Source organism: Dendrobates tinctorius, unplaced genomic scaffold (assembly GCF_039654945.1).
Source record: "Dendrobates tinctorius isolate UK_male_01 unplaced genomic scaffold, ASM3965494v1 ptg000058l, whole genome shotgun sequence".
NCBI classification, from domain to species: Eukaryota; Metazoa; Chordata; class Amphibia; order Anura; family Dendrobatidae; genus Dendrobates; species Dendrobates tinctorius.
The window spans coordinates 22,538,792-22,550,347 of NW_027361726.1; the positions used below are offsets into that span (position 1 = coordinate 22,538,792).

General features: G+C 46.6%; 1 protein-coding gene across 2 annotated transcripts in view; it reads left to right on the forward strand.

Annotated features, from left to right (window-relative positions):
* Positions 1–11,214, forward strand: part of PPP4R3A (protein phosphatase 4 regulatory subunit 3A) — a 56,000-nt gene extending 44,786 nt beyond the window's left edge. Inside the window, exons 14-15 of one of the 2 annotated variants that reach the window (XR_012232699.1) lie at positions 26–185; positions 1,380–1,513. Coding sequence is in view for 1 of the 2 variants with exons in the window: in XM_073578159.1 (XP_073434260.1) it covers positions 1,380–1,609; positions 10,289–10,405 (347 nt within the window). In the remaining variant the exon portion in view is untranslated. Of the gene's footprint in view, positions 1–25; positions 186–1,379; positions 1,610–10,288 lie in introns of those variants that run through there. The other variant, XM_073578159.1, reaches the window with a different exon arrangement.
* The last annotated feature ends 342 nt before the right edge of the window (positions 11,215–11,556 follow it).

Genomic DNA, 11,556 nt, shown 5'->3' on the forward strand with positions numbered 1-11,556 from the left:
GGTCACTCATTGATCTTTATATTAGTAACTTTCAACTTGGCAAAGAATGAATTGGAGCATGAACAGTTCAGACCTGGCTTTCAGATATAAGCTCCAGTTCCTTTGGCTTCATTTGGCTCGTCTGAAGTTACTACATAGACAGTGGATGCAGTGGAACAAGGAACGTTATTTGGTCAGCATTTGTGGTAAGAACTTATGGAAATGGACGTCTGATGCTGCAGAAAAAACAGATCAGGTCTATTAAGCTAGCCATGGATGTTGCCATTTTATTTTACAGAGCACTTGAGAAGGTTTATGAAGGTGCTCAACCTTAAATTAGGGATCCTTCACAAACACTACTAAGAATCGCCTGCCCTTTAAAGGCATTATCCCATCATCATCATCATGGGTAAAATTGCAAAGAAAAACATTTCTAAAGAAAAACAAGCAACTTCGCAATTTACCTCTTTATAAAAAACCATCTCTGCCCTCTAGACTGGATTGTTTTATAATTGTGTACTGCTTCGTAGCTGTGGCTGGTCTCTTAAGGAAGGAGTGCGTGCATGCATGCAAGTTCTTTGTTATTCAGCTTGCAAGCACTGCTCTAAAGCTGTCAAGATTGCTGGCATTAACTTTTTCCATAATTTATGCCAAGGGAAAAGAATTCTGAAAATATTGTATGGCTCATACAAAAAGTGCAACTTTTTAACATATAACAGTGAAACACAGCCCTTCATAAATTTCTATGTCTGACATTTTTTTGCATCTTGATATAGAAGTGGTTGAATTGCTCTGTGTTCCCTGTTTCATTGTGAAATAACTTTACAAAATATAGCAGCAATAGCAGGGACCTTCAAAGGGAAGTGGGGGGGGAGAAGAGGGACATAGAGGGGCAATCTGAGCTTAGTCAACATGGCAGTGATATGAGTGGCAATGCTGGATTGCTTTTTAGCTGTTCACATAGCTTGATGAGTTGCTCTATGAATGGGAACAACTTTTTACACGGTATTATGAGGCATTTACAATGTCCCTCCGCTTCAATGAATAGAAATTTATTTATTTGGACTTGATAAAGCCTGAGCTTCTCAGCTGAAATGTGGTGTTCAAAAATATAAGATAACATTCTTTAATTTGTAAGAGTGTCTCCTCTTATAACATAGGTTCAGTAGCCCCAATCCCGGTCCTTTAAAAGTGGACTTGTTCTGCACTCACTCTTGCTTCATGAATATGATTCATGCTCTGTAATCAAGGAAAGTAACTCAATGTTTAGAAGATTTTTTGTTGTTGTTTTTTTCCCTTTTTCAACTATTAGTTTTAGTGCATTCAATAAATAGATGTTATTTGGTAAGACTGAGAATGCTCTAATATTTGTATTGCCCTTGTTTCATCTTGATTTACAGTGAAAGAAAGTGAAGAAAAAGAGGTTCTTCTAAAAACCAATCTCCCCAGTCGCCAGAGTTCAAGTTTTAAGCTTTCCTTTTCTGGAGGGACAAAGACAAACCTCACCAGCCAGTCGATAGCGAGCAGCTTACCAGGATCACCTGGTTCTCCAGGATCACCTGGTTCTCCAGGATCTCCTGGTTCTCCTGGATCCAAAAGCACAACCCAGACGGCAGCTATTACTACAAAGGTACATTGAATTTTTCAGTCACACATTGGCTGATGTTTGCCAAGCCTGGTGCACCCCATATTTATAGAAAATTGGTGCCATTGCTGCTCTAATCCGTCCATCTGGACAAGAGACTGGGAAACAGTGACCCTTATTGTAGTAGTGAGCACTCAATGATGAAACACATCCTGTGGAGTGGTTAGAGATGTCTTACAAAGGGGTAATCTGGCTCTAATCCATTCCATATTGTGAGGTGAGTAGGGTCAGTGACGTCCCCAGTTCATGCGTGGGATTACGGTAACACATGAAGTGGGGAAAATGAATATTTAATATACTGCTGATTTTGCATGTTTTCTCACTTCAAAAGAATGGAAAGGTTGGTGATTTTTATCGTAGGTACACTTCAACTGTGATAGACTGAATCTAAAAAAAATCATATTGTAGGATTTTTAAATAAACTGCATGAAATAAGTTTTGATCACTTACCAACCAGCAAGAATTCTCTCTCAGACTCATTACCTGAATTAATTGCACCTGTTTGAACTTGTTACCTGTATGGCCACCATGGCCAAGAACAAAGTGCTGTCTAAGGACACCAGGGACAAAATTGTAGACCTGCACAAGGCTGGGATGGGCTACAGGACAATAGGCAAGCAACTTGCGGAGAAGGCAGCAACTGTTCATACAATTATTAGAACATGGAAAAAATACAAGATGACTCTTCCTCAGTCTGGGTCTCCATGCAAGATCTCACCTCGTGGGATAAGCATGAATCTGAGAAAGGTCAGGAATCCGCCCAGAACTACACGGGAGGACCTGGTCAATGACCTGAAGAGAGCTAGGACCACGGTCTCAAACATTAGCGTTAGTAACAAACTACACTGTCATGGATTGAAATCCTGCAGTGCACACAAGATCCCCATGCTCACGCCAGCACATATCCAGGTCTGTTTGAAAGTTGCCAATGACCATTTTGATTGTCCAGAGGAGACATGGGAGAAGGTCATGTGGTCAGATGAGACCAAAAAATAAGATTTCATTATCAACTCCACTCAGTGTTTGGAGGAAGTAGTAGTATGAGTACAACCCCAATAACACCGTCCCAACCTTGAAGCATGGTGGGGAGAACATCATACTTTGGGGGTTCTTTTCTGCAAAGAGCACAGAACGTGGCCTAGCCAATCTCCAGACCTGACTCAATAGAAAATCTTTGGAAGGAGATGAAACTTAATGTTGCTCAGTGACAGCCCTGAAACCTGGAAGATCTGTATGGAGGAGTGGACCAAAATCCCTGCTGCAGTGTGTGCAGATTTGGTCAAGAGCTACAGGAAACTTCTGACCTCTAATTGTAAACAGAGGTTTCTCTATCGCTTCATTGGGAGACACAGGAAACCATGGGTGTATGCTGCTGACACAATGCACAAAAAATTAGCTGCTCCTCAGCAGTGTACACCCCACCGACTGGCACTAAGTTAATCAGTTTGGCTTAGTGTCAGTAGGAGGTAGACCTGGGTCTTTTAATAGACCCATATCTTCCTCGATTGTCGTTTTCCAGTCACGTCTTATATTTTTCGGATGGATCTTCTCCTTTACCTCTGGAGAGATACAGTTTGAACAGTCAGACTGTACTCCCACGTAGAGACTGAGTACGGCGTGAACTGCCTTCCCGTATCCTCATAAGTCTAGCCAGCAGAATTCCAACTCTAACACATGAAGAGTGTTTAAGTGATCTGAATCTTGGTCCTGGCCCCCGTCCCCTACCCACTTGCCCACCAGAACCTGTCGGTCTCCAGGAGACATGGACATCCCACATCCCCAAGAGGCCTGGAAGTCTATTGAAAGTTTTTCATCTGCAAAAAGAGAGGTACATCTCTTTTCTTCTTTCCATCAGGTTCTGAGTCCAGAGGTGATAGAGGAGAAGATGTAGACAAGGAAGAAGATAAAGAAGAGAAGTATCTATCTGCTAGGCAGATGGCAGAAACAGGAAGATGAGTTTTAACTTTTTCCCTCCCTTATGTAGCCCACGCTTTATTCTCTCTGTATCCCAGCGGATAGGGGGCGCAGAATTACTTTTTTAGGGGTCTCCGTGCCGCCCTTCCCTGTCTCGTCAGCCGCCGGTTATAATCTAAGCCCCGGCTTCTCCGCGGCCTTGTCTCGGTGGTTGACTCTGCCCCCTTTTTCTCTGCATCTTCAGGTGGGCTTTTCTTTTGCCCGTTGCAGACATGCCGGACTTCTCCGACCGTGGACTGTCCAGTTTCCAGACTGTCCACCAACACGGTCTTCCCTCTTACAAATGGGGCATCCCTCAAGGACTCCAATGACAGGTTATAGTGTCCTTTGCAAAGTCAGCCTTTGAAGCGGCCGCCTCTACCTAGTGCCCTGCCTTTGGACCTCCTGGGTGTCAAAGTCGATAGCCGCCTAGGCTAAGCAGTTTTGTCAGGTCATTCTTCCAGAAATCCGACCGGATGAATTGGCCGATTTCGTAGACCAGATTTCTCTTGCATGGTATCCGCCTCCATGAACGCTGCCTCATGCGCTGCTGAGGCGTCCAGTAATATAGTGGCCATCCGATGGAACATTTGGCTTAAGGCGTGGCAGGCGGACTTATCGTCAAAGAATTCCTTACCAATTTGCCCTTCCTGGGTTCCCGTCTATTTGGCTCCAAGCTGGACCAAATTATTAAGAAGACCACCGAAGGGACAAGCTCTCTCCTCCCCCAGGCAAACCTCGCCGTCCTCCTCTGAAATGTAAGTTTCAGCCCTTTCGCCGTTTCTCTTCGACTGAGGTTTTCTCCCGCCAGGAGAGGCTTCAGGCTCGTCAGGATAGGAAAAGGCATTACTTTAAACCCACCCCCTTCTGGTGTCCCCGTAATCCGCAGGGAAGATCCTCCAGGACTAGACCTTGCAGGTTCTCCTCCGCATGACTTCCAGATTCCAGGGATTCTCCCAGGCTGGATGGCCGGCTCCGGTTTTTCAGGGACATCTGTCTCACCTCAGTGGAGGATGCGTGGGTCAGGGGAAGTTGTAACTTCAGAATATAAAATAGATATTGTTTTGTGTCCCCTAAATCGATTCTTCTATGAGATGCTTCTCTGGTTCTGGGGTTCTTCGCGTCCATTGCCTCCTCTCTCAGTTCAGGAGTTATCGATCCCAGCCAAGGAACGTTCCACAGGACGGCGTGGTTCAAGAGGGTCCATCTGCGACATTTCAGGATGGAGTACCTTCCTTCAGTTATTGCTTCCATGGAGTCGCAGGAGTTCCTGTGTTCCATATACATACAAGACGCCAATCTCTATGTCTCTATTTTCTCAGGGCATCAGAGATTCCTGCGCTTTGCTGTGCGGCAGGACCATTTTCAGTTTGTCACATTGCAAACGCTCCCAGTGTCGTCACAAAGCTCATGGCAGCGGCATTGGCCATTCTGCAGATCAGAGGTCTAGTGCTCATCCCATACATCGACGACATTCTCATGAAGGCTCCGTCCTTTTACTAGGCCCAGGAGAGTCTACCCATCGTTCTTGAAACCCTCTCTCGACTTGGCTGGCTAATCAACAGGGAGAATTCTTGTCTTGTCCTGACTCAGCGCCTCATTTTTGTAGGCATGCTGTTTAACACCCATCTGGCAACGGTTTTCCTTCCCAGATTAAAGAGAGAAACCCTCCAGCGGGGAGGGGGGGGGTTCATTCTCTGCAGGGTTCGGTTCTCGGCCTCTATTCGCTCTGCCATGGCGGTTCTGGTAAGGATAGTAGCAGCGTCACAGGCAATTTATTTTGCGCAATTCCGCTCCAGGTCGATTCAGTAGGCCATCCTACCACAGTGGAACAGATCTGTTCTCACTTTAAATCAGCCGGTTCGGATCTTCTCCTGAGTCCAGAAGTCTCTCAGTTGGTGACTGTCTTCCCCTTTCATCTTCCAGGGTCGGTTTTTCCTCTCTGTTCACTGGCAGGTGGTGGCGACGGACGCCAGCCTCCTCGGGTGGCGTGCAGTCTTCCGCAGTCTGACCGCCCAGGAACCTTGGTTGGCAGAGGAATCTTCCCTGCCGATCAACATCCTTGAGATAAGGGCCATTTTTCTGTCACTCCGCCACGGGGAGAGACTTCTCAGGGGCCTGACAAATTCGAATTCGGGCAGACAATGCCACGGCGGTGGCATATGTCTATCCACAGGGAGGAACCCGGAGTCCTTTGGCTATGGCCGAGGTATCCAAAATTCTCCTACTGGGCAGAGGCAACTGTTTCGGCGATGTCTGCAGTGTATATCTCCGGCATTGATAACTAGGCCGCCGACTTTCTCAGCCGCGGGCGTCTTGCAGCGAGAGAGTGGTCTCTACACCAGTAAGTCTTCCATCAAATTTGTCTTCGATGGAGCATTCCGAATGTAGACCTCATGGCGTCCTGGCTGAACAGGAAAGTTCCACAGTTAGTGTCTAGGTCCCGCAATCCTCTCGCAGTGGGATCCGACGCTCTGATGATACCCTGGTCGCAGTTTGCCACACGCTATGTTCTCTCCCTTTCCCCTCCTTAGGCTGTTGAAAAAGGCCGGTCATTCTAATGTCACCGGATTGGCCCAGGAGGTCTTGGTTCGCAGAGGTCATCAATCTTCTAGCAGACGCTCACTGGAGGCTCCCAGACAGACTGGATCTTCTGTCCCAAGGGCCGATCTTCCACCAGACTTCAGTCGCTCGATTTAACGGTGTGGCTGTTGAGACCGCAGTTCTAAAAGCATCTGGGTTTTCAGATCCAGTGATTTAGACCATTATTCGAGCTAGGAAGCCGTCATCATCTCGGGTCTATTATCGGACTTGGAAAGCCTATTTCCGCTGGTGTGAGTCTAACCACATCGCACCAATGTCCTTTGCTCTCACTTCTCTCTTGGTGTTTCTGCAGGCGGGACTTGATGCGGACCTTGCTTTAAGTTCACTAAAGGGACAGGTGTCAGCGCTTTCCAATCTTTTTCAAAAGAACTTATCCTCCCGTTCTCAGGTCAGAACATTTCTCCAGGGGGTAGCACACGCTGCGGCTGGTTGTTCCGCCATGGCTACCAGTAATATTGTTGCTATGTGCCGCATTCTCTGGTTAAAAGTGTAGAATGCAGATCCACCGTCAAAAAAGTCCCTCACTGGCCTTGCCTTCCAAGGCTGTAGATGTTTTGAGTCCAAACTGGATCAAATAATTTCAGATGCTACCAGCAGAAAAAGTACCTCACATCCCCAGTCCAAGTCTACACATCATTTTAATAAAAAGAGGTCACTTCACTTTTGTTGTTTTCGGCCCTTCTCTGCTTCAGGAACTGAATGCCCAGCAGGACCACCCTTCCGCCCAAGGGGAAAGAGAAGCTTTCCTTCAAACCGGCCTCTCACAGGCAACCCAAGGGTCCCTCTTCCAAGTCTTCAGGGTCCCACGCCAGTAGGTTGTCCTCGGTGTGAACGGGTCATCCCCAACCAGGAATCTCTCCTGGGTGGGGACCCGGCTTCTTCTCTTCCGGGAAGTATGGTTGTAGGTGGTCGACGGCGCCTGAGTCAGAGAGAGAGTCATGTTCGGTTACAAACTCGACTTTTCTTTTTCCCCAGGAGGATGTTTCTTTCTGTCTCATCCGCCAAACATCCGTCTCAGGCCCGTGTCTTCCAAAGTTGTCATCCCTCTGCCAGGGAGTCCGCACTCAAAAGTGACCAGTTTCTCTCCCCCCTGCGATCCTGCTTGAGAGTTCTGGGGAAGATGAATGCCGCCATGGAAGCCGTGCCTTTTTCCCACTTCTATACCCGTCCTCCTCAGTTGGCCCTCTGTCGGTTTGGGACTAGAGAACCGTCTCCCTGGACCGGCCCATGCTTCTGCCTTTCAACGTGAGGCAGTCCCTGATCTGGTGGATGCTATCAGCATCAGTCCTACGAGGGAAGTCCTTCCTTCATCTCCGGTGGCAGGTCATCACCACCGACGCCGTCTCCTGTGGAGCAGTCTTTCTTCGTCACACAGAGCAGGGTCGCTGGAATGCCCTGAAAGCCGCTCTCCCCATCAGTCTTCTAGAGATCAGGGCAATTTTCTCTGCCCTTCGCCGATTGCAGTTCATCCTCATAGGCTATCCGGTCCGCATACAGGCAACGCCACTGCCATGGCTTACCTTCAAGGCGGGACTCACAGCAAACAGGTTATGGTAGAGGTAACAAGGATTCTGCGATGGGCAGAACGTCATGTTCCCGCCATATCAGCCGTAAACTTTCCGGGGGTAGAATTTTGAGCAGCCGATTTTCTCATCCGTTGAGGTCTCGCATCGGGCGAGTGTTCTCTCAGCCCCGCCGTTTTCAACCTTATATGTCACAAATGGGGCACACCAGATGTTGACCTGATGGCGTCTCGGATGAACCACAGTTCCTCAGTACGTAGCCAGGTCCCGGGATCCGCAAGCCATTGGTTGCGATGCTCTCACAATCCTGTGGTCACAATTCCAACTGCCTTATCCTCTTCTGCCTCTCCCCTTGATTCTGAGAGTCGTGAAGAAGGATAAAGGCAGAAGGGAGTCCCATAAGTCTTTTAGCGCCGGGCTGGCCGAGACAGGCCTAGTTCGCGGAGCTTGTGAACATGCTCATGGATGCTCCCTGGAGGCTTCCAGACCGTTCAGATCTTCTCTTGCAAGGCCCTCTCTTCCACCAGAGTTCACAGTCCCTGAGTTTAACGGCATGGCCGTTGAGGTCGCAGTCCTGAGGGAGGCTGGTTTTTCCTATCAGGTCATTCACACCATGATTAGGGCGAGACAACCAGCATCCTCACGTATCTACCAAAGAGACTGGAAGCTTCCGGTGGAGCAAGGACAATTTGGCCCCTATGTCCTTTTCTCTTCCTTCCATCCTAACTAAGGTCTGTCACTCAGTACTCTAAGGCTGTGTGCCCACGTAGCACTTTTTAAGCGTTTCTGCAGCGCATTTTGACAAGCAATTCTGCTGCAGAAACGCTTAAGAAAAGCATCCAATTGATTTTTAATGAAAAACGCACATGTGCCAATGATGCGTTTTTAACCGTTGCGGAAACGCTTAGCGATTAAAAACGCAGCATGTTCATTAATTTTGCGGAATTGCATGCGATTCCACATACCATCAATTATATGGGCAAAAAACGCTTGACAAACGCTTACAAAAGCGTGTAAAAAAAAAACGCATGCGTTTTCCTGGGAGCAGGGTGTGCGATTCTGCTCAGATTTATTCTGCTTCAGAATCTCTACGTGGGCACATAGCCTTAAGGGGCAAGTTTCCGCTCTGTCAATTCTTTTCCAATGAAATCTGGCTTCTCGTTCCCAGGTAAAGACTTTTCTTCAAGGAATCGCCCACCTGGTACCTTCTTATCGTCCTCCAATAGATCCATGGGATCTTAACCTTGTCCTTTGCACAGTCCAGCGCGCTCCTTTTGAGCTCGTTCAAGACATTCCGTTTTCTCTCCTGTCATGGAAGGTTGCCTTCTTATTGGCCATTACGTCCATCAGGAGAGTCCCTGAGTTAGCGGCTTTATCCTGCCGTTCCCCTTTCCTGATTCTAGATCAGGACAAGGTAGTTCTCAGACCTGTTCCTTGCTTCTTGCCTAAAGTGGTTTCATTTCAAATTAATAAAGACATAGTCCTTCCTTCTTTATGTCCCTCTCCGGTCCATCTCCTGGAGATGTCCCTCCCCAGGTTGAATCTGGTAAAAGCTATCAGAGTCTACCTTTCAGGGACTGTTTCCATTCGCCACTCTGACTCCTTATTTGCCATCTCCTGAAGGTTGTCGTAAAGGGGTCCCTGCTTCTAAGTCCACTATTGCCCATTGGATTTGTTCGCAATATCGGGGGGCATAGTGCGTTCAGGACAAACAGCCTCCTCCGGGGGTGAAGGTTCACTCCACTCGGGCAGTGGGGTCTTCCTGGGCAGTTCAACACCAGGCCTCGGCTGTACAGATTTGGTCATCTTTGCACACCTTCGCAAGGTTTTACAGGGTTCGTACCCATGCCTCGTCTGATGCAGGCCTGGCAAAGAAGGTGCTGCAGTTGGCGGTTACACACCAGCTGACCTAAGTCTGTTTTCTTTGCCTTTTTTCTGGTTCCCACCCTAGGGACTGCTTTGGGATGTCCCATGGTTACATGTGTACCCCAATGAAGCGATAAAGAAAGAGGTATTTTTGGTACTCGCCATAAAATCTGTTTCTTGGTGCCTTCATTGGGGGACACAGCACCATCCCTAACTGTTGGCTCTATTGGGCCTATGTGCCTTTGTTGTTGTTTCAGTACATATGTTGAGTTTTGGTTGCTTCTCCTACTGCTTTAACACCAGCTAAGGTACTTTGAGCTTGTCGGTGGGTGTATACTGCTTTTTTGCCTAGTGTCAGCCTCCTAGCCTCAGCAGCATACACCCATGGTTCTGTCTCACAGTTGAAGTGTACCTACAATAAAAATTACAGACCTCTCCATTATTGGTATGTAGGAAAACTTGCAAAATCTGCAGTGTATTGAATACTGTACTTATTTTCCCCACAGTACCACTCCTATAAATATAGGACACATGAACAATAGCCATGCGTAGACATAACATTAACCGCCTCCTCTCACCCGTCAATGTAGATATGAGCAAAGCTGGATGACCCATTTAAGCTTTTTTTATTTTTAAAGATTCTTTCTAGTATTTTTTGGCTGCCTGGCTAGCCTGTTGTAATCTCTGATGTAATAGTATTCCTGTTGATTTTTACCAGGGAGGTCTTGTGGGACTAGTAGACTATCCAGATGATGATGAGGAAGATGATGATGAAGAGGAGGAGGAGAAGGAAGAGACTCTACCACTCAGTAAGAAAGCTAGGCTTGGCTCTTAATACCAGCAATTTTGTTTGATCAAATCCCATCAAGCAACTGATCTCCCACAAAAACAAAAAACAGAAAAAAACTACTTCAGCCGGGCACACCGTGCTGTGAGCGAGTCTGACACAAACCAACATGTAGACATCTGCTCAAGTGCCAATCTCCAGAAGCACGATGGAGGCAAGACATGGAATTTGAAAGGACTTGGACGCTTTGTCCTCTCCCGCAGACCACAAATTGCCCTTTTCTCAGGGAAGGAAATAAAGTCAAATAAAAAAATATATATATTAAAAAAAAAAAAAAAAAAAAGCCAACAGGGCAGGAGTTTCTTGTTGATCTCTCGATTGGCTGGTCAGATGCTCCGAAGCTGAAAGCAAGAGCCTCGAGGAGAAAGGCTCAGATATGGCGCCGTTCAGAGGAGCAAAGTCTGCAGCTATATATATACAATGGATGCCAGCACTTCTGACTGGGTGGAACATTTCTGCCCATATAGGATTTACACATCCTGAATATGAATTTTTTTTTCTGTCATTTACCACAAACTGTTTTAAAATAAACCCTTGATGGGGTGAGCCGATTCTTACTTTTTTTTTCCTTCAAACTCTTTCTCCCTCATGCCCGTAAACTGCAGCTTTCTTTTGAAGGTGTAGGGGAATATCTCAACCCCATCTTGATTAAAAACAACAAAAAAAAGTGGAATTCTAGATGTGGTCACCCCGTGTCATGATTTATATAATTTTGTATTCCTCTTTTTTTTTCCACCCACCCTGGGTGTATGAGTTGTTGAATCTATCTTTGGGACCATTAAATTTTTTTCATGTAATATGATTCCTCTTGTGATGGTTACGTGCTTTTCCATGGATGCAGAAGAATGGAAGTTTCTTATTACAATCTCGTGTTGGGGTGTAAGTACCTCTCGTTTCACAACTTATCTGTTAAATCTTTTCTTTGCACAAAATTGTCAAAATATCTGTCTTCGCATGCTGTGATATCTTTTGTCAGACAAGAAAACCGTATTTGCAATGTTTAAGCTTCAATTGCAAGAGGGAAAAGCAATATTAACTTCCATACTAGGTATAAACTGATTATAAAAGAAAAAAAAATGCGGTGGCATTTTCTGGCATCCAGTCCTCAGTGACAGCCGAACCAAAGTATTCTTCACTTT